The following is a 25,653-nucleotide window of genomic DNA, read 5'->3' as shown; positions in this document are numbered from 1 at the left end:
CACGACGGGCTCCCTGAGAGCAGCCGACTGGGGTCTGTGGCGAGGCCAGGCCAGGCCCACGGACCCCAGGGCGCCTCTGGGAGCCAGGCTCGGCTCGGGAGATAGAGCAGCATCGCCGGGACCCCCATGCTCACACCCCTTCCTATCAGGACTTTGGCCACCCCCTCAGCTCGTTCTGGAGCCAGCGTCCCCAGAGCCAAGTCTCTAGGGTGCTACAGACTTGGGAGAACTTTCTGGAAGTAGGAGCCCAGGAAGGGTCAGGGCCGGGGGAATTCTCCCCCTCCCACAGGGGTGTGAACATGCACAGTTCGCAGAACCGGCAGGTGAGCGGGAGAATCCAGGGAGGCGTGCCACCGTGCCAGCGCCCAGGGGCCGTGCCGGCTGCACACACAGGGCGTGTCTCCGGCTGGGGTGGGCCTTCACCTCCCCCCCACCCGCGGAACAATGGAGCTCCCGAGCCTCACGAGTGCAGAGAAAACAGGGCGACGGCAGGCCAAGGGCTCGGAGGCCACGAGGGCACTTCTGGAAACCCGCAGAAGCTTCCAGAACATGGGCAACTTCCTCAGGCACCACCCTTGGTCAGCAGAGGAGGCAGGTCTCGTTTCCAGAGCCAGCCAAGTACTCCAGGCGTCGATCCCTCTCTGGCCCCCTGTGCCCTCTGCCCCTCAGTGCAGGTGGAAAGACGCAGGGCTGGCCTGGCCTCTGGGTGGTCGGGGTTCTCGGGGTATAACCTCATGCTAGAGAGAAGGAAGGCCGTGTGGCGGCGGCCATCAGGCAGCGAGTCTGGGCCGTATCACCTCAGAGACGGGGCCTGCGGCTCCCAGCAGGCGGGTAGCCAACGGCCGCCGGGGACAGTGCCACCACCCACTCGCTGGTCCACACACTTGGGAGTTGTGGCCTCCGGGCTGCGCGTCAGGAAACACAAAGCTGAGGCCCCCCCCACCTCCGGGGCATCTGGGAAGTTGGAGCTGGAGTCACCCGTCCGGTGGGGCAGAGACGTCCGCTTTATTGACAGACACGTTATGTACACGCGTGTTACGGCACACGACACACCCGTGGGGAAGACCAGGGGATAAAAAGAGCACCGAGAGAAGGCGCCAAGGGCCCGGGGCCGGCGTCCAGCCGCTGCCCCGACCTCCCTCAGGGCTTCTGGGCAGCAGGGGCTCATTTCCAAGGGCGCAGGTCACTTAGAGTCTGTTAACAACTTGACCAGCAAGCGTTTTCACCTCCTCAGCATCCTCCGGAGTCCCCGACCTGCGGCAGCCCGGCGGCACCGTGGAGAGGGGACCCAGGGACCCTTACACGGTGACTTTCTCCATCACGCTGTCAGTGACGTGGACTTCGTCCGCCTGGACGGTGACAGCCGCCGACTGGCCACACACGTGCTGGTGGTCCTTCCAGTCCTGAAAGGAAGGGCACGCCCCACGTGACCTGAGTGTGACCTGGGGAGCAGGGCCCGAAGCCCACCCCCACGTGGGAGGCGCCGGCTCAGATGGCAAACAACCGGGGTGAGCCCCGAGGACACCGACACCGTGAGGCCCACCTGCACTCTGATCCCTCTGTCGCCTGAGATACAGAGAAAAGAAAGTCATACCTGCAAAGAAATATTTGTACCCGGTGCCGTCGCCCACGGTGTTATTTATACCGGCAAAAACGAAAAAACAAAGCTGGGGCCGGCCTCATGTCCACAGAAGGGTTCAGTGGCTGTGGCCCACGAGAAGACGGGGGACAGGGCAGGTGTGCTGAGCAAGATACCACCTCCTCGTGAGGGGGAGCCCACCAAGTCCCCGGTCAGGGCAGATGCTGTCGGGCTGTTGGCAGGGGGAGAGGGGGCTGAGCTCAGGCAAGGCTGGAGCCCGTCTGCAGGCAGTGAGAAGCCACCTCTCAGCCCAGACTGGGGCTCTGGACGAGGATCCGGGGGCTGGACAAATGAGGGCCGTGTTAGTCGAAACAGACGTAACCCTCGACTGGAGGTGAGCCTAGGGCTTGGTCAAGAAATGACGTGATGGGGTGGGGGGTGCCTGGGTGGCTCACGCGGTTAAGCGTCTGACTTCGGCTCAGGTCACGATCTCACATTTCGCGAGTTCGAGCCCCGTGTCGGGCTCTATGCTGACGGCTCGGAGCCTGGACCCTGCTTCGGATTCTGTGTGTCTCTCTTTCTCTGCCCCTCTCCCGCTCGTGCCCCACCCCCTCAGAAATAAAGAAACATTAAAAAAAGAAAGAAAGAAAAGAAACGACGCGATAGGAACAAACACAAACACGCTGGGCAAAAGCAAGTACGAGTGGGGTGCTGCCCAGGACGGCAGGGTTCCGGCTGGTCGTCTCCGTGCTGTCCTACGTTTCCTAGGTTTTCTACAACAAGCCTGCCCTGTTCTCGCAGTAAAATAATTATATCCCAAGAACAGAAGCCTCCCCGGGAATCACCCACAAACTGTGGGAACGCACAAAATGTGTACAACTGCACGGGCCGGCCCGGGCCATGGCATCACACCGCACGTGACTGTGAGCTCGAAAGGCGGCGTGGTGCAAACACGACAGTGTTTTAGGGGAAAACAGGAGGCCGGCACAAGTTCTGAGACACAACACCCACAGTGTGATCTCCATGAAAAACTTTTTTGATACACTGGACTTCACCAACATTAGAAACTTTTGCCCTGCAAACCTGCTACTAGGAAATTAAACAGACAAGTCACAGGCTGGAAATCCTGGCAAATCACGTATCTGATGGAGGCCCGTGTCCAGAGCGTGCACAGAACCCTCTATACTCTTACTGAAATGACCCAATTCAAACGGGGGCAAAAGGTCTGAACAGACGTTTCCCCAAAAGAGACACACGACTACCCGCTAAGTGAATGCGAAGGTGCCCAAATGACTGGTCGTTACAGGAATGCCAGTTAGCACCTGGTGGACAGCTGGTGGACAGCTGCGGCTGCTGGACCACGCCACGTGCTGGCGGGGGAGGGGTAGCCCCCGCAGCCACTTGGAAAAGCGGTCTGGAACTTTCTCGGCAAAGCCAAACACAAACTGCCTGCACGACCCCGCGAGCCCACGCCGAGGTCCCAGCCCGGGCAGGGGAGGACACGCCCACCTAGGAAGGGGCGCGAACTCACAAACTCGGAGAGAGCGGCACTCCTGGTGATGGCCAGAGGGAACAGGAGAAAAGGGGCAAAGCCCGGGCTCATGCCTTGGAGCGGAAGCCGCGAAAATGCGCCAGCGCGAGGAGCCAGGTGCCCGAGACCACACATCACAGCACTCGCCACGTGACGTGCCCAGAGGAGGCAAACACACGAGGACAGGAAGTAGACTCGTGCTTCTCAGAGGCTGGGGAGGGGCCCACGGGGTCCTTCAGGGGTGGTGGACCGTTCCACGACCGAACTGGGATGTTGGCGCTACAAGTACTAACGATCACCAGGTCGTACCCTGAAAACGGGCCCATGTCGTGGAGTCCGTGCACACACGGCAGACGAGATGCGGAACGGAGACCACATCTGCGAGTTAAAACCTACCAGGTCATGGCCCTTGTCACCCCGCAGTGCTGACCTCCCGCCCACGTGTTCGCAGGAGGGATCGAGGGAGCCGTTCCGGACGGGGGACTGCTGGCCGTCACATCAGCTTTTCCCGGTCACCACGAGGAGCCCAGGCCTCTGTCTTCACACCCCCCACCCGCTGTTCATTTTGGGTCCAACATGAGAACTACGGATTTTGAGATTCATTTTGTATCAATTTACAGAAATAAAACCAAAGCATGTCTTTATCAATAAGACACATCAAAGGAGAACAAAGTTAACACAATCCAGGGAAAAAGGGAGTCTTCGTCCACAAAATTATACCTAAAGTTTAGCCTGCCTGCTTCACAAGCACACAGCCCCAGGCTGCAGTTCAGACAAAATCTCATCTGAAGCGATTCCATCGGGAAGCAAACCCACGAACCGTCCGTGTGATCGTTCCGGTTCAAGGAAGATGCAGAAAGCGAGGCCCAAGGTTGGCCACATGGCAGCACCAGCCTGGGGCCCGCCACCGGCCGTGGCCACCCCACGTGCCCGCTCCTGCCCGCTCCTCCTCCGCAGCCCCGGGCACAGGCTGCTGCCCCGAGGATCTAACAAGCCCGATGCCCCCTCCTCGGTGCTGACACCTACAGGGGAAGTGCAGACTTCCGGTCCCCAAAACTCTACCAATTGCGGGTGGAGGGACCGACGGGCTCCGGGCTACCAGCACGCGTGGGAGGCAGGTCCTGCCCACAGACACACCTACAGGCCACCTAGCACTTGACTGCAAGATGCTCTCGCGCACTCTCCCGGGGCCGCGGGATGTGCGCACATGCCCTTCCCCCCATGGCACTGTGGGGAGCGCTCAGGCATCTGCAGACCCGCTGGAACTCGATGTGCACTCGGCCCTGACCATTGTCCCCACCCACCTCCGTCTGCCATCTGCTATTCCTGCTCCAGAAATGCTGGCGACAGAGGCTCCAGAAAGCCACCTGGCGGGGACAGTGGTGTCGGCAGGCACACAGCTACCTCTTAAGGCAGCACGGGGGCCACGCTAAGAGCTCCATTAGCCACTATTTATCCATGAAATACACTGCCCTTCTTAACTCTGCTAAGTTTCAAATCAACACCAAGAAGAGACAGTGACAGCCTTGCTGAGTGTGGGTGGGAGAAATTAAGGACACCTGAACCAGCTAGCACCAGCGACTCCAGAAAACAGCGGCCGACAGGGGAGACACACACACACACACACACACACACACACACACACACGGGAACAGCTGCTTGCCCAGGCCGCAAATGCCTGACCATGAAGGCCTCGGGCCACTGCACTCAAGGTGTGTGGCTTCTTCAGGGCTTTGGTCCTGCGGACACTTGCAGGAGACTGAGGCCGGGCAGACAGGACTAATGGGCGGACTGTGCTGCGGTGGGCGAGGGAGGGAGCCAGTGCAGCTGCCTCTCCTAGCGGGTAGGCGGTGGCAGTGCAGAGGGCATGTGCATGGGGCGGCAGGGGGGCACGTGCGTGGGGACAGTGTGGCGGGGGGGCACATGCGCGGGGACTGGGAGGCAGGTGGTGCACACTTGGGGACCGGACAGCAGTGGGGGGGCGGGGGCGTGCTAGGGGATGGGGCAGCAGGGGGCATGCGCATGAGATCAGGACGGCAGGGGGCACCCAGGCGGGATTAGGCACGCACCTTGCGCTGGCAGAAGGTCGAGCAGTAGTTGACTTTGTGGCAGCCGGTGCACTCGCTCAGGGCCTCGCGGCCACAGTTCACACAAGACTGCTGCAAGAAGGGACACGGGCGTCAGTGTCGCGGGGACGCCTCCCAGTCACCCCAAGAACCAGCTCCCTGTCTTCACCTAAAAGGGTCTGCGCTCACCCGGGGAGAGGAGCGGCCGCGGGGGCACAGGAATGTCTCCAGAGGCTGGGAAGGCTCGTCTCTGCCAAGGAAGCAGCCAAGTCCGAACCCGGGAATGACCAGCCTCTTCCTGAGCCACCCGGACCACGTCACCGGCTGCTGCGTGTCCACAGCCCGCACCCCAGCCACCAGCCCAGCCGGTCTCTGTGGCTTCACAGAAGTGCACACTTTGTGCCCCTTCCCCCGAAATTCCACAAGTACAGCTCTTCCCTGAACTCGCTGAGAATGGCTCACGGTAAGAGACCCGCCCGTTGCAATGCGGGCACCGGGCAGCTGTGACCACCAACCACCCCCACCCCCGCCAAAGCAGGGGGCTACGCCAGGCACAGGGTGTAGCACGGGGTCTGTGCCGGCCAGATGGCAGGGGGTCTGTGCAGGCCTGACCGCGGCGAGGGCCTGCGAGGAAGGGTCAGCGGGCCAGGGTGGAACCACACGCAGTTAAGTCGGACTCTTTACGGAAGAGTCCGGGCTCTGCGAGGATGCGCACAACCTGGCGAGCCGCGTCTGGGTCCTATTTGAACTTCTGCTTCCTTCCTTGCTGGACATTATTACATCTGGCACTCTCACGTTTTCCCACTCATAAGCCCCCCGGAGTGTGCTCGGTCACTGCCAGGAATAGGAGCGCCAGCTGGAATCCGAGGCGCTCACTTGGCGCCCCTGCCTCTGCTTTACGAGACCCGATGCTTAGACACGAGACAGTCTGTGGCCTCATACAGAAATTAGCCTGGAGAGAGGGAAGGCTTCACGCCGAGAGGAAGCGGAGCAGTTGGGGGGGGGGGGGGAAGGCGGCGCTGGAACCCCACAGACAAGAGGCTGTGGTGCACGGGGCTCACCAGGATGGTGCCTGCACGCACCGGGCTCCTGTGCTGGGTGAGCCTTCCTCACCACCCTCGCCCTCGGGGCTGTACGCCGGAGGAGGAAGCAGGGGTCTGAATCCTCTCCTGGGACATCTGGCCCTGAGGGCCAGACAGCACGCGCTCACCTGGGCTTCCCGTATTTGCGCTCCCAGCACCCAGCAGTGTTGATGGGGTGCAGTGACCCTGTGACCTGAATCAAAACGTCAGAACGAAGAGACCGAATGGGGTGGTTCCTCTACCACGTGTACGTGCCTTTGGTTCCTGGGCCTTCCCAGGGCACTCTGGGAAACATTGTTTTAAGTTTATTTATTTATTTTAAGAGAGAGACAGAGAGAGCGAGCACATGAGCCAGGGGAAGGGCAGAGAGAGAGAGTCCTAAGCAGGCTCCGTGCTATCAGTGCAGAGCCCAATGTGGGGCTTGATCCCACAAACTGTGAGATCACGATCTGAGCCAAAATCCAGAGTCAGACGCTTAACCCACTGAGCTACCCAGGCACCCCCGAGAAAATTATTTTTTTTACCAAAAGTAACTCTGTGGTCTGGACGAGAGTGAGACACGCCAGCATGAACCGGTGTCCGCTCAAGGTCCGGATACCGACAGACAGGTGCAGAAACCCGAGAGCCGTCTGTACACACGGGTCATTTGCACACGTGGCTCCGACTGTCGGCCGAGAGGCCCAGAGTGACAAGGAGCACGCCAGCCCCAGAACGTGGCTCCCAGGACCATCCTCCAGGGAAGGAGCCGTGGCTCCCGGAGAAACGGCTGGTCCCGGGCCCAGGGCAGGAGATGCCAGGAAGGAACGAAGTGCCCACCAGCAAGTGCACTGAGGGGAGGCCGCCAGAGGGACACAGGAGCCAGAGGCGAGCTCCCAAGGGGCAGAGGTGCCCACATGAGAGCAAAGTAAGGCCTAGAGTATAACCTGGAGTGTGAAACATGTGGAAACACACCCATCCCAAGTCAGACAAACGGATAAAAGACAAATCCCCAAAGCAGAATTCCAAAAACACACCCAGACTCCCCACGCCCCCATGCAGGAGGAGGACAGCCCCACCCCCACCCCAGGGTGGACAAGCTCGGTGACTCAGTGTGCAAAGGGAAAAGACACTTTTACAGAGAACAAACCTCTCAGTCTGCACCCTGCCTGTGACATGCCCCCAAAATGCGCACGCTGAGCGTCTGGGCGTTGGGGCCTCTAGGTTCACATCAGGTTGCGGGGGTGGGGCCCCTATCATGGGGTTAGTGCCCTACAAAGACAGACACCAGAGAGCACCCTGGGCCCATGTGGGGTCCGAAGTCAGGAAGAGGCCCCACGGACCAGACCCTGTGACCTTGCCCCACCCTGACTCCAGCCCCTGGCCAGCTGACGACCACACCCCAGGCGTTCCACTTCCGCTGGTGCACTTGGATGCCAGGTTACACGCACCTCTTGACTAAGCACAGAAGAGCAGTGGGGAGGCCACCGCTGGCCGGGAGGAGCCCCCGTGGCGCCCCCAGCCAGATGCCGGACACCGTGCCCTGGGTGAGGGAGACAGGATGCTGTGCCCTGGGCAGGGAAGGGCATCCGCTCTTGGCCCAGGTTAACCTCTGGCGAGCTAAGTACACACAAACGCAAACGGCTCATGATGACAACTGGAAAAACACCCTGAATGGTCTCAGCCGGCCTAGACTTGATCTTCTGTTTAAATTCCAAATAAAACGTCCACGCGGGGAAGTGCGAGGCCTCCTCCCTCTGCTGCAAACACCTGGCTTCTCCTCACTTGCAGAGATCACGAGGCCAGCGGACCCACCTCTTCCTGACTCCCATGGCCTTCCCAGGTCGCATTTTGTCCCCCTGGTCCCCCTAGCACTCGGGGGACACGCTGGGACGGTGCTACCAGCATCCGCCTCTGCGGTGGCGAATGGGTCCCCACACTGCAATCAAACAGGAGGACCGCTTGCAAATAACAAACCTTTGAGGGCACAGAAACTTCTCCTGCTCTCCGCAGGGAGGGGCTCTGCAAAGGGAAATGGGCTTTCACCCCGGCTGATGCCAAACGTGCCCGCCACACCAAGTCCCAAGACAGAAAGCCCCCCCTCAATGGGGCTCTGCCCCGAGGGGACGCCGCACCCCCTGGCCCCGAGGGCCGCTTCCCGAGGCTGGGAGTGCTCTGGGTCTCCTCACACGCTGCTCGAGTGGGGGCCTTCCCGCCCTTCTAACCCCTCCCGACCCTGTGAAGTCCCCGGAGAGAGGGCCCTCCACAGTTCAGGCAGATGTGAGGGCCCCTCATTTCGAAATCCAAGGGCCCAGAGTCCAGCTGTGGCCATCAGAGAGCCACACAAGCCAGACCCGTCGTCCCCGTGTGGAGCCCGGGTCTGCCAGTGCACGTGACCTCACCAGGCTACCCAGGGAGCAGGGCTCCACTGTCAGGAGCGCAAAGCTGAGCTTTCTGCCCAGCTGGCCCTTCTGTCTGATGGGAGCCCTGCGTTCACAGGGCAGGACACGGGGGGAGAGCTGCACAGGGCACAGGCGGAGCACGACGGGGTCCCCAGGCTCCGAAGCGCAGAGCCGCCCTCTGCCAGCCACTAGGGCTGGGGCCCCCACCAGGTCCCTGGCTGAGAACCCACAATTCGGCCATCATCTAGGTAAGAACACAAACTGCTGTTTTCCAGTTTATGCTTCTGCATCCGATCTGAACCAGCAAGACGCAGACATTCCTTCCTTTTCGTTCCTTAGATGCTCCAGGACAGCTGTGCAGAGACAGGCTTCCTCCCCAGAGGGACGCTGCTGGACAGAAGGACGGACAAGCCCACAGCTGGCGGCTTCCCGGCACAGGGCCTGGGCCACGGGACATGGTGGGGGCGGTCCCCACAGCCTCCCTTCACCCCTCAGATCCCTCTTAATTCTGGGGGGAAGGTATCGGCAACACCCGTTCAGTGACTCAAACGGAACCTGCCACTGAACAGGCGACCGGCGAACAACCTTAACTTGTGCGACAACAGGGGTTTTTTTAAAGTGCTTTTTCTAAGGAAACACAAATCACCAAATTGACAACAGACAAAAAGGGCGCCTGGGTGGCTCAGTCAGTTGACTGTCCGACTCTTGATTTCGGCTCCGGTCATGATCCTAGGGTCACGGGATCGAGCCCCGTGTCTCAGCGTGGAACCCTCTTTAAGATTCTCTATGTCCCTCTTTCTGCCCCTCCTCGCGAGTGTGTGTGCACTCACGCTCTCTCTCTCAAAAAAAGGTAAATAAATAAAAATAAAAACAAAAAAAATGGGCAAACGGTCTGAGGAGACACTGCCCCAAAGCAGACACACGAGTGTCCAGCAGCCCCTGGCACGGAGCTCGGCGGCGTCGGTCAGGGAGGAAAAGCGAATCCGAGCCACGTGAGACCCCACTTCACACCGACCGGTGTGGCCAGAGTCTCACGACCTACACGCCACGCCAAGCAGTCAACGTACACATGTAACTGGAAGGGAGCAGACAAAGAGACCGGGCATTAAAAACAGTTCTAGAAACAGTGACTGAATCAAACTGAATCAAAACCAAGGTTCGAGCTAATCCTGCCCTCTCGTATACGGTGTCCTGTTGCCCTGACCGGTCTGGCCTGGGGCCTTGCTGATGCGGGAGGTCCGCCCCTCGCAGGGTGAGCCCGTCCCTGGAGACACTGAACCGTGTCTTCCCGAGGCCACACCCCCACGCCCTCCTCCGTGGTCTCCCACACCCCACCCTGCACCTGCCCAGGTCACCCGAGGTCAGGCCCCAACAACCAGGCACAGCGGGCTCACCCTGCTGTGTGCGTTCCTTCCCGCAGAAGCCACTGTCCACACCCGCCCCCCATCTCCCGACCCACCCACATGCTTCCCCCCGTGGCCCAGTCTGCTGCCGCGTGGCACGCGTGTGTCCTGTGCGTCCTGTTTCCACGGAGCTGTGAGCCCTCACTTCTTCCTTGAGAGAGTCATCCAGCCTCCGCGTGCCTTCGCGCACCCCGGCGCCCTGACATCATCAGCAATCCCACCAAATTTAAATACAACGACAACCACACTCAGGTGCATCACAGCCAAACTGCCAAACACCAAAGGCAGAGACAGAACAGTCCTCGACACAGCCAGAGAGAAACGCAGGGCGTGTAAGAGATCGAGAATCCCGGCGGCACAACGCACGACGAGGACGGGCTAGCATCAAGGTGCTGGTGACCACCAGAAGACGAGGTCACTCAGGATGTGCTTCCGAAAGGAAAGGTGACACACGGGCGTCTCCACAAAAACAAAGGACAGAAAATGCGGCACCGGAGGCGCAAGCGGGGCTGAGGAGCACGGCCAAGGCCAGCCAGCACGGGTGAGCGCACCAGCACCGCGCACGCGGGGGTGGGACACCAGCCTGTGACATCAGCCCGCGCACGCGGGGGTGGGACATCAGTCTCAGAGACTGAAGCTACAGATCCTGTCACGGAAACAAGACTCTGTCAGAATCCAGTGATGCCAAGAAACCTAGAATTCTCAAACACTGGAGAACCCAGCAAGCATTATCTTTGGGTAAAGAGATTAAGACCTTTTTTTCTGCTTTTCTCTTTCCTATAAAATTCATCACTGATTATGTATTAGTTTGGAACTCTAGCTTTTAAAAAAGGTTTTTTAGGGGCGCCTGGGTGGCGCAGTCGGTTAAGCGTCCGACTTCAGCCAGGTCACGATCTCGCGGTCCGTGAGTTCGAGCCCCGCGTCGGGCTCTGGGCTGATGGCTCAGAGCCTGGAGCCTGTTTCCGATTCTGTGTCTCCCTCTCTCTCTGCCCCTCCCCCGTTCATGCTCTGTCTCTCTCTGTCCCAAAAATAAATAAATAAACGTTGAAAAAAAAATTCTTTAAAAAAGGTTTTTTAATTTATCTCCTTCTTCAGAAGAAGCAACATTTTTCTTCCTTGGAAAAACGTTAATCACACGTTAAGTCGTATAGAAAATTGAGAACCTGCAAAGCTCTTCTTCCCTCTGATTTATAAAAAATGGGAATAAACTAACAGAAATGTTCATATTATAGATATGATAGGGAAAAAAACCAATCTGACTTTTGTTTACAAGCCACAGTCCACATTTACTGTAACGGAGAAAGCTCCCGTTAAGAACACATCGCTGGTGTGCCCCCCACCCCCACCTCCCGCAGGACGCCTCCGAGTGCACCACGCCTGCCGCGCACACGCCTCGGCTGGTGCTGCTCCGACCCTGGTGACCCTGGTGGCCTGCGCCCACCGACACCTGGGAGACTGGCCCTAAGCAACCTCCAGGCCGCGCACAAAAAGCCGCAGGGGCTGCAGTGACGAACTGAGAGAATGTCCCCCGGCTGTGCTCCGTGAACCCGGACGCCCGGGATCCTCCTTCGGAAGAACCTGCCGGAAGCTGGAAGTGAAACAACACGGAGGCGGCCTCCATCAGGCATGGAGGTGCAGGTGGAGGAGCTCAGACGTGGAAGCTTCCAGCTGGTAATGGGGGAGACGCACGCCTGCCAAACACCCCAAGGGACGCATCTCCAAACTCAACAGAACACAAGGCACGTTTTCACCACGTGACAATAATCTGAAAGTATAAATAATGCCCGTGACAGGTGAGTGTCCAAAAACTATGGCTGGTGTGTAGAACATTTTGTCCCTTTTGAAATAAGCTGATTTTATTTATTAAAGCACAGGGGCGCCTGGGGGGCTCAGTCGGTTAAGCTTCTGACTTCAGCTCAGGTCATGATCTGTAGTTCATGAGTTTGAGCCCCACGTCGGGCTCTGTGCTGACAGCTCAGAGCCTGGAGCCTGCTTCGGATTCTGTGTCTCCCTCTCTCTCTGCCCCTCCCCCCTTGTGCTCTCTCTCAAAAATAAATAAACTTAAAAAAAATTAAAAACAAAAGCACAAATATCTTCCCACCAACAGCATTCAGTTATCTGTGAGAAAGGCTTCATTTGTAAACGATTCTCTAGCGGTGGTCTTCCAGGAAGGTAGGGGACGGCCGCCCCCGGAGCCAGCGGAAGGCGGGGGGGCAGGTGGCCGCAGACCCCGGCATCTGCCTGCACCGGCATCACCTCCCCCGGCATCTGCGTGCACCAACGTCACCTCCCCCAGCATCTGCCTGCGCCAACGTTACCTCCTTGCGATCTGCGTCCGCCTGGACTCTGGCCTGGGCCGCGGCGGCTTCTCTGTAGGAGCTGGCCTGCTTGGCTTGTTCGAACAGTGTCTTCAGTTGCTGGGCCGTGCTGAGCAGGGAGTTGACCATCTCTTCCAGGTACAGCCAGTTCCGAGGCTCCGACATCTCCAGCCCGCTGACCACCGAGGGGGAGACGGCTTTGGTGGGGGTGGAGGGTGGGACGGCCAAGGCCGGCAGGGAGGTCAACACTAGAATATTCGGAATGCAAATAAAACAAGAAATTAATGTGTCTCCTCCCTTCAAAGCGGTCTCTGTTAAAACTTCTAATCCAATGTTGGAAAGTGGAGGCGCCTGGGTGGCTTGGTTGGTTGGGCATCTGGCTCTCGGTTTTGGCTCAGGTCATGACTCAGGGTTCACAGGATCAAGCCCCACATCAGGTTCTGCGCTGAGAGACAACCTGCTTGGGACTCTCTTTCTCCTTCCCTCTCCCTGCTTGCATTCTCTCTAAAATTTACCAAAAAAAAAAAGAGAAAAGAAGGAAAGAAAGAAAGAAAGAAAGAAAGAAAGAAAGAAAGAAAGAAAGAAAGAAAGAAACAGAAATAATGAACGAACGAACTGCTTAAAAAAAAAAACTCGGAAAGCGTGGGGGCAAGGGACAGACATAAATACCACACACCACACGGCCTCCCTGTAAACTGCCCCAGAAGATGGGGAGACATTCTTCCAGTCACAGCACCACACTTGAAAGCCCCCAGTGCCAGCACCAGAAAGCACACACGAAGGCCCAACCACGGACGTACAGGGCTGAAAGCCAGGCGCTCACGGATGACCCGGACCACAACAAAATGTGCCCCGTGCAGGGGGGCCACCCGGACAGCAAGGGGACAAGGACAGCCTGAGGCAGCGGCTCCGACCGCGACGCATCCCGTCAAGTCCTCCCCGGCCATCCACGGCCACACACGGGGTCCTAATTAAGGGTCACGGAACTCAGGTGTCACAGGGGGAGGACAGCGTTACAAAGGTGGAGAGGAGGAAACCAGGAGGGACCCTGTGGTCCCTGTGGTCTGGACGGGGCCAGAGCGGAACACACGTGCGTGGACGTCCCCGCCTCTGTGCGCCGCGCGGCCCGCGGGCAGGGACACCCGAGTGCGGCGAGCATGCCCCTGGCTGAGCGCTAACGGTCTCGCATCCAGCCTCCCGGGACAGACGCCCCGACGGGCCCGTGCAGGGGGTGGGGAGGGGGAGGCACACATGGTGAGCAAGCCTGCGAGAACGGAAGGAGGGTGGCGCGTCTATAAAACTACACGTTTCTGTCGCCGCGTCATCTAGAACGGCAGAAACGAGAAACGCACAAACGCCCGCCAGCTGGTTTCGGAAGCTCCCTTTCAACGAAGCGTACTGACGGGGACGTGCCCCGGCTGTGTGATTAAGTGAAGGACCAAAGCCGCCAAGCGTATGCGGTGCGAGGCCGTCCCGTGTCAGACCGGGAGCGAGGCAAACACCTGCACTTCCGCTTCCGCCCGTACCGAGCCCCGCGCCGCCCCAGGGAACACGCCAGAACTCACAGCCTCCCTCTGCAAGGGCCTGGCGTCGTCTCAGGTCCGTGCGGACCACCCAAGTGCGTTCACAAACGCAGGCCCCGATCCGGCGCAGCGACGGGAAAGAACCCACACGAAACCTACTCCGTCAGAAACCCCAAGGCCAGAGTCGGCGGGTGCCGGACGTCTCTCGCACCCACCTATTTTGGGATGAGACGTTGGCAGTGCTGCTTCCGGGAAGGGTGCGATCTGGCAGCTGTCCTGATACCCTGGGTAGTGCGGCTCCGGGTGGCCGACTCTGCACGGGGGCTGCACGCCTGCCTCTTGCACTGTCGGGGACGAGAGGGACAAGACAGCCTTGGGACCCGGCTGGGGCCTGGCTGGGGCTGCACAGATTTTAAATCTCGACGTGTCTCCAGCTGCACCGTCCAAGGAGGTAGCTTCTGAGCCCCAGAAACGCGATGAATTGTTTGAATTGCTAGTATCCGGGATCTACCGGGTGAAGTACGATGTTAAACGTTAATCTCCACTTTCTTTCCGCTTTCTGGACGTGGCTAGTGGAACATCTACAGGCACACGTGGCCTCAGGAGTCTCCGCCTCGCAGCCGGTCCACGGCAGGAGTCGGCAAACCATGGGCATTTTCTGCCGCAACTGATAGACCCGCACGCCTGCCCGGCGCCCGCCCGCACACGCCAACCCGACGCCCCTGCTCCAGGCTGCTCCAAGCCCCAGGTTAACAGGGGTGACGCGCGTGGCCCACAGGGCAGGTGCCAAGGACAACTCACCCGTGGCTCCCGCGAAGACATCGCCCCGGGCCGGGCTCTCTGAGATGACGGCGGTGGCCTCCACGGTGGACGCCCGGTCAAAGGTCAGTGCGCCCGAGGTAGTGATCTGTCCTGAGGGGGTCACGGTGACTAGAAAAGCAGAAATGCTTTTCACCACCGGCTTGACCACGGCGCAGGCCAAAGCCTGGACACGGCACGTGCCCCAGGCGCCTCTGCAGGGGCTGGAGAAGACCAGGGACCCTGCACCTCTGATGGGAACCAGGGCCAAGGCGGCGGGCTCTCTAGGACACCCTGCTCACATCTGAACCGGCAACAGAGGCACGAGCTGCCTTGTTGGAAAACAAAACATAAAGTCGGAAGTAACCGCGAGACTCCTTTGTGGCTGGAATTAAGAAAGACGTTCCCAGAGGTTGGGGCACCCGGCTGGCTCAGTCAGTTGAGCGTCTGACTTCGGCTCAGGTCGCGATCTCACGGTTCACGAGTGTGACCCCACGTCAGGCTGTGTGCTGACAGCTCAGAGCCTGGAGCCTGCTTCGGATTCTGTGTCTCCCTCTCTATCCCTCCCCCACTTGCACTCTGTCTCTCTCAAAAATAAATGTTAAAAAAAAAATTAAAATAAAAAAAGATTCCCAGAGGTTGAAGACGAGAGCAGACTTGTCCCCACAGCCCTTCTGCTGTCCCATCCCCTTGGCCGCAGGAACCACAAAGAGAGAGCGCGGGGGTGGGAGGGCAGGGGCGGGGGCGAGGGGTGGGGGGACCGCTCTCTGTAGATGCTTGTTCACAGCCTCGGGCAGAGGCGCTGGCTGCAGACACCTGTCTCGTCCCTGCCTCGCCCCACTCTGGTTCACACACAGCCAGGGTTTCCCTCCGTCCACCTGGTCCCCGCTCCGAGACAACCGTGTGAGGCGTCTGGACATGGGGGCTGAGCAAAGGTGTTCCTGCGGATGCCCCCTCCCAGAAGGCACGGCTCCTGGTTAGTTCCATTAGGAAACACCTGCCGGGGGCACGACAGGGAGTCCACGGAGATGAGGAAAACCCCCCCAGGGCGGCCCCCACAGAACAAGGGAGCCCCAGGGGTTGGAGGGGCCGTGCCTCCACCTCGTTCAAACTCACAGGCGGTGGCGGCGGTGGCGGGAAGCAGCGTGATGTTCTTGGGGGGCTCCTTCTTCACGGGGGTCGCAGGCGGCTCATTCTCCTTCTTGCGCCTTTTGTAGGGGACGAAGAGCCTGACTGGGCCGCTCTGCGGGGAGAGGCGCAGTGAGACGGGGCCAGCGCTGTCCCCGCGCCCATCTCTGCCCACACGGAGGGGAGGGGACACAGCAGGACCGCGGGCGGGAAGCTGCAGAGGCCCGACCTCTCTGCAGGCCCGAAGGTCCCTGAGGGACAGAAAAGATTCTTTCTAAAAAAATACACGAAGAGCAGCGTTTAAAAACAAGATAATGGGGGCGCCTGGGTGGCGCAGTCGGTTAAGCGTCCGACTTCAGCCAGGTCACGATCTCGCAGTCCGTGGGTTCGAGCCCCGCGTCGGGCTCTGGGCTGATGGCTCGGAGCCTGGAGCCTGCTTCCGATTCTGTGTCTCCCTCTCTCTCTGCCCCTCCCCCGTTCATGCTCTGTCTCTCTCTGTCCCAAAAATAAATAAACGTTGAAAAAAAAAAAAAAAAACAAAAAAAAAACCAAGATAACGTTCGTCAACACACAGGATTCCCAGGGACTGCTAGAAGACAGAAAACAGAGAAGGACCCGGTAAAGGAGAGTCTCTGCCCCATGGGACAGAACATTCCAGCAGGACTGAAGAGGCTTTGGGAACAAACGAGAGGAGTAGCAACGGCAGAAGCCAGCCCTGCACCTGCCACCTGGCTGTCCAGCCTCAGGCAGGAGGGGAGGCCAGTCTCTGGGGTCGCAGCCCTGCCCCGGCTGCGGTCCCCCGAGGCCACCCGAGCACATGGCGCCCTCCGCTCTGTGAGCATAAAGGGGGTCCTCGGAAGCCCTGGGTCGTGCCTGCCGGCCATTTTCTTCTGTGTGGCTCTCGCGTCCCGTTTCTTTGCAAGTCTTACAACGTTTTGTCGAAAGACGGACGCTTTAGTGATGTACTGTAGCAACACTGAGACGGACTCCTTCTCTCCAGGGTTCCTGCTGCTGATCAGGTCAGCAACCTGGCTGTCCCCAGGCAGCAGGGAGGGTGTCACACCCAGCAGGGGCTGCGCTGTCCCCCAGCAGACTGCTCACGGCTCCGAGGCCTGGGGGCAGATCCAACTGCATTAGGGCACCTTCACGGGGAGTTCTTGAGGCAAATCTTTGAGGTCTGTTCTTATCCCAGACGGATGCTTCTTAGCTGCCACCTTCCCTGCTTCTCCGGTTTAGCGGGTTGCTCTCACTGCCGACCAGCCACCTCTCCAGGGCTCGAGTCCACGTGGCGAGGCTCTAGAGCTGGGGGGAGGACGCTGGTGGCACTTTCTTCCTGCCCTGCCACTCCTGGGGGTGGCCTCTGCCCTCAGAGAGGAGGCTGGTGAGGGAAGGAGCCCCCAGTCTCTTGGCCACACCTGCCCAGAATTTAGTTTCTGCGACTCAGAACCAGGGCTGGAGATGTCCCAGTAGGCGGAGGGAGCCCTAGGCCACGAAGTTCTCCCCTGTGTTTTCTTCCCAAAACGTGGGTTTTGTGTTTTGGACAAATTTGGATCTGTGATCCATTTTGAATTCATCTGCACATGAAATGCCAGGTTGGGGCCGAGAAGCATTTCTACGCCGAGTGCAGCTGTCCCCACCGCCACGCAGCCGACACCCTCGTGTGCAAGCGCACCCGCGGCCCCGCCGACCCCTCGCCCTGCCGACGCGCACGTCTCCGTCACAACAGCAGTGGGAAAGGTCCTCAAGGGCCGGGACCCCTCCGACTTCAGTCTTTTCCTCCAAATTGCTCTGGCCGTCCTGCTTCTTTGCTTTCTTACCGACTATAAAACCAGCTTGTTTAAAGCTCCACAGAGCCCCGCAGGGATTCCGAGGAACCATGTGGAGCCTGCAGACCGTGAGGGCAGCGCCCGAGCCCTCCCTGGGCCTCCAACCCCGGCCACGCCGCCTCGGCTCAGGGCTTCCCGCGTTTCTTTCCACAGCCAGGTCTAGGTGGGTCGCACACGCATCCCGCACGTGTCCTGTTTACACCTGTCTCCACGTTCTGCGGCAACTGCAAAGAGTGCTCGCAAGTTTTCTAAACTCCCTAACGGGACGATTCCCTCCTACTCTCTTCCCCCTACGAGATCTCGGAGTGCTCTCCCCGGTAGTTTCTCCAAGTGAACTTTAAAGCTACTTCATTTTCACAAAAATATCCCATTGTTCACTCCACAAGAATATTTAATCCATACACGAACTAGACGATTTTAGGATATTTCATTTTCCACCCAAGACTGTGACAGGTCTCTCCAATTACATCTCCTTTCAAATCTTCTAAAAATTAACCAGATAGCTCATCGAAATAAAACCGGGATATCTCGTTAAACAGCTTTCTAGTTCACTTGAAAACATCTGAAAATAGAACTTAACAGTAAGGAAGGCTGAAACCAAACGAAGACATTCAGACACTACACGTTACTCTCACGTTTTTGAAAGCTACACGGCCACAAAGGTTAAAATCAATGAAAACGTTCGTTCTTTTTGAAACTGTCAGTTGAGAACATAGAAATGTTTCAAAAGACCTTAAAAGCCCCTCATGATTTCAACGTAGTACTTTCAGGACATAACGTTAAAAAACACAGGATAGAAGACCGCACACACGTACTCCCCACGACCGTAAAGAACACTGTGGGCTCAGTTTTGGGGTTAAGATGGTGATACTGGAGCAAGTTCCCCGCCTGCGCCACCTGCAGCATCAGAGCGACGCCAGAGACGCAGAGTTTGAGAGAGAAACGTGACAGCCCCTGGATCGGCCGCAGGGGCGCCAGAGCCGTGTGCAAAGCAGGGCGTGGGGTCATCGCGGCGGCCCTGCCCGCCCACGCGCACCCCGGCCCCACCAGGTGACCCCCCCGGCCGCTCACCAGGGTCATGTCGTCACAGCAGGCGGCACAGGTGCATGAGGCAGCGTGAGGATTTAAGATCCCGTCCTGAAATTCAGAGAAGACACGGTACGTGAGAAAGTCGCCTTTTGGCAGCTCTACGGCGTGTCTGTCGCTCATAAACACAAAACCCCGTCGCTTCCAGAAACGCCTCTTCCTCGCACTTCCCTGTCGTACAAGGCGGTTATCGGCGGCAGGGTCCACCGAGTCCCTTCTGGGAGGTGGAGACTCTACGAGCGTTATTTCTTGACCAACACGCAAAGCGCTACCTGCAAACAGCAGTGAGAAGCCCGCCCCTCTCACGACGGGTAAACCGGGGTGGGGGGGGTGGTCAGCGTCTGGGAAAGGTCACGCGCCTCCAGGGGAAGCTACGGTGTTGCCTCGGGCACTCCTGGCAAGCACCGTAGGCACCGAATGCGTGAAACACCAGGACACCAGGCGAGGTCGCCTGCCCGGGACCACACGGCCAGGCGGCCTCTGTCTGACCGCACATGCCGGCCACGCCCCGGGGCCGCCGTGGGGACCCCCCGCCGTAGCTGCGGGGGGACGGCGCGCACACACCTGAATGAGGCACTGAAGCGGCCTGCCCGCGTAGCGGATGCTCCTCTTCCAGTCCTTACTGCTGGCTCTTCCGGCCATGGCTTCGAACTCAGTCGGGCTGTACCAGTTCTCCCCCTGCTTGATGCATCGGCCCCGGCCGCCTGAAGTGACACGAAGGACCAGCAAGTGGCCGTACCGCCCGCCCCCAGTGGCCTCGGCCGGCTCTTCCTCAGATGGGCCGCAAACGCCACAGCCCCCCTGCTGGGCCTGCGTGAGCCCCCCCCCCCCCCCGCCCCCACGGTCGGCCCGCAGCAGGCAAGCCCCCGCCACGAATCCACACTCGCAGGCCCACCGCACCTCCCCGCCCCACTGTCCACGGCCACCGCAAGCTCACCCTGGTCTCACGATGACCTCCTGCCACCTGCCCTACCCTGGGAACTTTCCCTGTGGGAACTCCTCTTCCCCCGCTTTCCCCCCTCCATGGGTTGCTGCGTCTTCTCACTGAGCCCCCACCACGCCCCAAACCTCTCCACGGCCCCAGCTCTAGTGCCCGGGGCTGTGAGCCACGTCCACCCCGGCACGGTCCACACGTGTGTGGGGCCGCAAGGGGACGGGCGCTGTGGGGCCGCGAGGGGACAGGCCTGGCCCACACGTGTGCGCTGTGGGGCCGCGAGGGGACGGGCGCCTCACCTGAGCCGAGCCTGCTCTTGAACAGCGTGCCGCTGATGTTCCGGCAGCGCACGGGCAGCTCGCTGTCGTACACCGAGGGGTCCCAGTTATATTTGGTTCCGCCTCGCTCCTGGCCGGGAGCTGCAGGAGTCGGAGGGCACTGAGGGCCTTGGGCAAAGGAAGCGTTTTGCGAGTAAGAGACGCCGGACGCACCCAAGATAACCAGGCAAGTACAACCACACCGACTGGCTTATAACGGCGGGTCGTCCGGCTGCCCACAGACCACCCCGACTTAGCAGCACCAGGCAGCTCTTTCTCGGCTCGTAAAACCCCACTTTCTCTACTTAAACAGGAACATTTATATTACAAATTCACCACAAAAATAAACAGGTTGCCCCCAGCATGAACTCCACAAGCGCCCAGGTGTGCTGGCACCTGGAGTGAGAGGTGCAGCTGGCCCCTTCAGCCCCGCCGTCTCCACGATGCTCCCATCCGTGTGCACAACAATCAGCGTGGCCTTCTCTGTATTCAGGCTGTCCCCGATCTGCAGGGCTGTCCTGCCAGACTGGAGGAAAGAACGTTCTGTGAGTCTCCCAGACAAACAGCTGCAGGGCCTGCCACTCGGTGCGACGGGACATGGGCCTCGCTGACCGTCACCGACAAGGGCGCCGACCGTGCCTCCGTGGACTCTTTCAAGATGCCAGTAAAAGACCTAAACACGGGCGCCCGGGTGGCTCAGTCGGTTAGGCGTCTGACTTCGGCTCAGGTCATGATCTCCCAGTTCATGGGTTCAAGCCCCACATCGGGCTCTGCGCTACAGCTCAGAGCCTGGAGCCTGCTTCAGATTGTGTCCTCCCCACCCCGTCTCTCAAAAATAAACATTAAAAAAATTAGAAAATAAAAAAAAGACTTAGACACAGAGCCAAGAACAAGAAGAGACACTGCCATGTCTGGGTGGCTCTGAACAAATGCTCAGTCACTTACCAAAGTTAAAAAAAACAAATGTGTCCCACACACAAGGCCTGGAAACAGAAAGAGCCCTCACGTCCACCTGAGCAGCTCCTGCAAGTTCACAGGTCTTGAGGGAGGGTTCTGAGGGACCAAGTCCACAGGCACAGCCAAGGTCTGGGGCAGGACTCTCTTCTCATGCTCATGTCCCACACACAGCTCTACTGATGGCCACCAGACGCCAGGGCCTCCCCAACCGCACTGCTCACACACCTGTCCACAGTGGCCGGGTGCTATCGTGACAGCACCTACTTCCTCTGGGGCAGCCTGGCCCTGCCCTTCAAGCAGCCCTACCCCCCCACCCTCCTCCCCCATCCCTGCGTGAGCCAGACGCCCTTCCCTGTCCTTGCTGGAGGAGAGACCGACCCCGCTGTCCCTGGGTGCACATCGCTCAGGTCTCTGGCAAACTCAAGGCCTTGCCCAGAGAGTCCTGGGGTGGACGACACTCTAAGCAGCCTGCTCACACCCACCATTCTGAGACGTTCTAACACTTGCATGGTCAGAGCATGGAAGCAATGAAGGCAAAGTGAGAAGACATTTCCTAAAATCTGAAAATCCATCAGGGGGGTGAGTACACCTCCTTGTGGAGCTGAGGGACCCCCACCCATGAGCATGCGCACACCTGCACACGCACCCAGAGCCGGGGCTCATCACCCAGAGGGTCAGGGCCTCAGTAAGGGTGTTGCACTGCTCGTGTCTGAATCACTAAAGACACGCAACTCTCTACTGAAAAGAGGGAATGTTCTGTGTTGATTTACGAATCACAAAGTATTTTCCTTATTATTTTTTAAATGTTTGTTCATTTTTGAGAGAGAGAGAGAGAGAGAGAGAGAGAGAGAGAGAAACTGAGCAGGGGAGGGGCAGAGAGAGAGGGAGACACAAAATCGGAAGCAGGCTCCAGGCTCTAAGCTGTCAGCACAGAGCCCGACATGGGGCTCAAACCCATGAACCGTGAGACCATGACCTGAGCGGAAGTTGGACACATAACCAACTGAGCCACCCAGATGCCCCAAAGTATTTTCCTTATTAAAGCCAATGGAATACACATATATTTGAGCCCCCCCCCCCTTGTCAGTTTCGTCTCCGGGCCTCCCTGTCCTCAGAGCCCGCTGCAAGGACCATGTCCAAGAGGCACGGTCCAGGCTGTGCCCTGGTTCCCTGACCCTCTGGCTCCAGCCCCTTCTAGAAAAGAGGACAAGCCAGAATCTGCTTCTGGGAAGGAGAGATCCGTTGGAGGCATGAAATTGTCGGCTGGCTATCAGCTTGTACGCATGCTGACACCCTAAGAAATAAAGCAAGTTTCTCAGGTCTGTACTCTGCTACTAAAATTAAGAGGGTGAGTCTGCTGTTTGCTGCCATTCCAATGATAGCAGCTTTGCTTGCAGGTGTGTAGAGTCCTAGGTGTGTGACTGAGGCTAAAATAAAGAGAAACGGTAACTGACAGTTCTGGCAAAGCTCCAGGAGAGCCCCCCGTTCTGTGGTTGTCGGGCAAGGATGGGAGATCACAGCACACTCCTCCTGGCGCCCACACAGCCCTGGGCAGGGCCTCTGGGGGAACCGGGGTCAAGGAGGTCACACTCTGGGGTCTGGGAAAAGCGCTCGCGGAGCGGCTTACCAGGACGTGTCCCGAGAGTGAGGCGGCATTTGCCACCGACGTGGTGAAGACGTTGTCTGCAGAGGCGCCCACGTTGGCCACGGTCACAGTGGTCACCTCTGCAACACAGAAGCCTGATTCAGCACACCATCAGAGCCAAGGGCCTCCCACCAGGGCCCCAAAACAGCATTTCCCAAACAGGTATCTGCACTTCCAACCACGGGACTCCCAACATTCTTACACAAAGTGCTCACTCCACATTTCTGGACCACAGTCTAAGCAATCTGGGCCTTAGAAAAAGAAAAGAAAGAGGCAGCTCTCCAGCCCACTAGAGCCTTTTATTCACAGTGAAAACCCGCCCCCGCCACGCTCCCACTGAGCTGGCGGCAGGCTCTGCCAAACTGCCCCTGGGCTTCTGGTTCCCTTTAGCATAAAACCATACACCAAGTTTCCAGGAGTCCAGTGACCATCCTGTGGCCAGGCTCAGGCAGTGTCACCTACAGAGCTCCCTCCCTTGCTGGCACCCTCTCGAAGGTCAGCACAGGCCAGGGCTCAGGTCTCTCCTGCCTCCTCCTGGACCCCTCTCTCATTCACTGCCCACGGAGAGGCTTTCCTGCCAGCTCCTTGGCTGGGCAGGCGGTCCCCTCTGTCACACAGCATTCTAGAATGGCCCATGAATAGGGCAGTCTCTGACTTGGGAAATGCTCACAAAATACTGGTGGAAAGAGTCCTGCATATTCCACTAACCCAGCGCCCACCAAACTGCACTGAAAATAGCTGTTCCCCTTGTCTGCTCCTCCAGCAGACCACAGCCTACGTCCCTGTCTGAACGCACGCTCAGGCCAAGCAGCTATCAGGCCCGAGAAGAGTGAGCCCCAGAGAGGAGACACAACCTGCCGAGTTACCTGCACCCGGAAGGTATCTAACCTCAGCAACTTAAAAAAGTTTTAATGCTTCCATGTATGCAAAAACACAACTATCAAATTCTGCAGATAAAAACATGCAACGCCAATACATTTCTCTGATGCCGTGACGAACTATATCATGTTTCTTTTCTGCATCCAGAAAACATAGGCAAAAAGAAAAAAAAAAAAAAAAAAAAAAACAACTGAAGAAAACTGCATGGTCCAAAGTCCCAACATCAAAGCAGAGTTTAGCGATGAGAACCGAATACTCTAATAGCCACAAAGCCTTCTTCCTTCTTTTGTGAGGACCCCAGACAGACCACACACAGGCCAGCAGCTCTGGGGCAGCAGGCCAAGTCCCCCCGCCTACAGCTGCTTAGGGCTGGATAAACACCGGAGTGACAAGACCACCAGGACACAGGCTGCTGGCTCCTTAGGGGAAAGTGCCTGACAACACGTGCCGTGCCGGCAGTAACTCAAGGATGCACTTCTGGGTCCCCACACTCAGCTAGGGAGCTCCCAGCTGGGAAGGGATACAACACTTGGGAAAGTCTCTACCTTCTTTGGGATGGCGATCTGGGAAGGCACTACTCCTAAAGGAGGCTTTGGGGCACAGTCTGAGGCTCCACGGGTCATGACACTTGAGAACGAGAATGTTCTGTGTGGCAAGAAACAAAACCATGGGCCAGTTTTCCCCTGGGAAAGGAGCTTGCCGGGAATGGTAGGGGGAAGGGAGGATCCATAAAGGAGATGGGATGTGGGGGGCCAGGGACGGACCAGGAGGGGAATCTAAGGAGTCAAAGCATGATGCCGACCTCTGCTCCCAAAGGCTGCAGGGCCTCCCAAGCTGGGTGAGCACTGCCTTGCTCCCCAGCTCTCAGGTCACCCCTGAACTGGACCTTAGGATTCCAAGTGACCAGACACACCCAACCTCAGGCTGCTCCAGGGCAGGATCCATGTCTGATCCCCACTCCCCTAATCTTCCCAGCCCCCTTGTCACCAGCACCAGGGACAGACAGAGAAGACAAGCAGGGCAAGAGGCAGGTGCTGAGAAGGTTCTGGAAGAAGCGCAGGGTGCTCTGCAGGAAGGAACGGGGCTTGCACAAGGTAAACGGGTTCGGGAAGCATGTTCAGGGAAGTGTGCACACTGGGCAGGGTCAGGCTGGTCACATGGGGCAGGGCGTGCAGGAATGGCAGGGCACACGAGGTAGGTGTGAGGCGTGCGAGAGGCATATGCTCGGAGAGAAGGGGGCAGGATGGTCCCCAGGGCGCGTGCAGCGGGCGGTGGGCGCGGGGCTGGCGTGGGCTGCTTGTGTGCGGTGTGTGCGGGGCAGGTGCACACAGGTGCACGGGTTTGTGTCTGGGGCCGGCGCGCGTGGGTCAGGTGCGGACAGGTGCATGGGCTGCGTGTGCGCGGGCGGGCGGCACTTGCCTGCGAAGGCTGCGGCCGCGGCGGCCTCGTCGGGACCCGGCAGGGCCTCGGCACCCATGTCCATGTGCCCGGACTCGGCGGCCATCACCGCCACGGCCGTCACCCGCCGAGTCTCGCGCTCTGCCTCCGAGTCCCCGTCCTCCTCCGAGTCCTCGTCCCTGCTGAGCACCGGCTCCTCCGCCTCGCCTCCTGCCGCGGCCGCGGCCGCCGCCGCAACAGCGGCCGCGGCCGCCACCGCCGCTGCCTCGGCCAGGCCCAGCTGCTTGGCGGCCGAGTCCGAGTCCTCCATCCGGACTCCGCCGAGCCCGCCCGAAGGCGCCAGCCGGGGCCGCCCGAAGGCCGGGACGGAGCCCGAAGCGCGCAGCGCGAGGAGGGCCGCCCGAGCCGGGCCGAGCCGAGCCGAGCCGGGCCGAGGCCGCCCGAAGCTGCCAGCCGAGCCGAGCCGAGCCTGCCCGAAGCCTCTTGCGCCGCCGAGCCGAGGCTGCCCGAACAGGGGCCGAACCGGCACGAAGCGGCCCAGTCGAGCTCCGCCGACGGCCGAGAGTCCGGAACCGAGGAGGGCCGAAGCGGCCCGAAGTGCGGAGCCGAGGCTGCCCGAACTGGTCCGAGGCTGTACGAGGGCTTCCGAACGGCTCTGCGCTAACCCCTCCTCAGCGCCTGGGAGGCCGCGCCACCCTTCGTCCCCCGCAACAGGGTCGCCGACTGTGGGGCAGAATCTCGCCGGCCTCCGACGCAGCGCGGCCGGGCCAGGAGAACCTTTCGTCGCAGGCTCCGCCCACCCCCG

The 25,653-nt window shown here is 59.3% G+C and overlaps 1 protein-coding gene across 4 annotated transcripts; it reads right to left on the bottom strand.

Annotated features, from left to right (window-relative positions):
• Positions 1–981: 981 nt before the first annotated feature.
• DEAF1 (DEAF1 transcription factor) lies at positions 982–25,513 on the bottom strand. Of its 4 annotated transcripts, none has more exons than XM_023240263.2 (12): positions 24,870–25,513; positions 22,554–22,651; positions 20,366–20,495; positions 19,952–20,098; positions 19,283–19,422; positions 18,704–18,769; positions 15,795–15,921; positions 14,682–14,810; positions 14,096–14,224; positions 12,358–12,605; positions 5,180–5,269; positions 982–1,403 (listed from the first exon to the last, which is right to left on the bottom strand). In XM_023240263.2, exons 1-12 carry the CDS (start codon positions 25,156–25,158, stop codon positions 1,299–1,301), a joined length of 1,698 nt encoding a protein of 565 aa, XP_023096031.1. In that variant the 5' UTR covers positions 25,159–25,513; the 3' UTR covers positions 982–1,298. The 4 variants fall into 4 exon arrangements, with proteins under 4 accessions (XP_023096031.1, XP_044895685.1, XP_044895684.1 ...); XM_045039750.1 differs by lacking the exon at positions 24,870–25,513 and adding an exon at positions 23,996–24,016; XM_045039749.1 differs by lacking the exon at positions 5,180–5,269.
• Between the last annotated feature and the right edge of the window lie 140 nt (positions 25,514–25,653).

This window comes from Felis catus, chromosome D1 (genome assembly GCF_018350175.1).
Source record: "Felis catus isolate Fca126 chromosome D1, F.catus_Fca126_mat1.0, whole genome shotgun sequence".
NCBI classification, from domain to species: Eukaryota; Metazoa; Chordata; class Mammalia; order Carnivora; family Felidae; genus Felis; species Felis catus.
This window is presented reverse-complemented; position numbering and strand designations above follow the sequence as displayed.

Excerpts from the sequence above, each read along its gene's own strand:
- DEAF1 (XM_023240263.2), bottom strand. The coding sequence starts at position 25,158 with ATGGAGGACTCGGACTCGGCCGCCAAGCAGCTGGGCCTGGCCGAGGCA. Across the intron at positions 5,270-12,357 it reads CGGACGCAGATCGCAAGGAG|CAGTCTTGTGTGAACTGTGG; the intron begins GTAACGTTGGCG and ends CCCTTCTTGCAG. Across the intron at positions 1,404-5,179 it reads CGACCTTCTGCCAGCGCAAG|GACTGGAAGGACCACCAGCA; the intron begins GTGCGTGCCTAA and ends CCTTCCTTTCAG.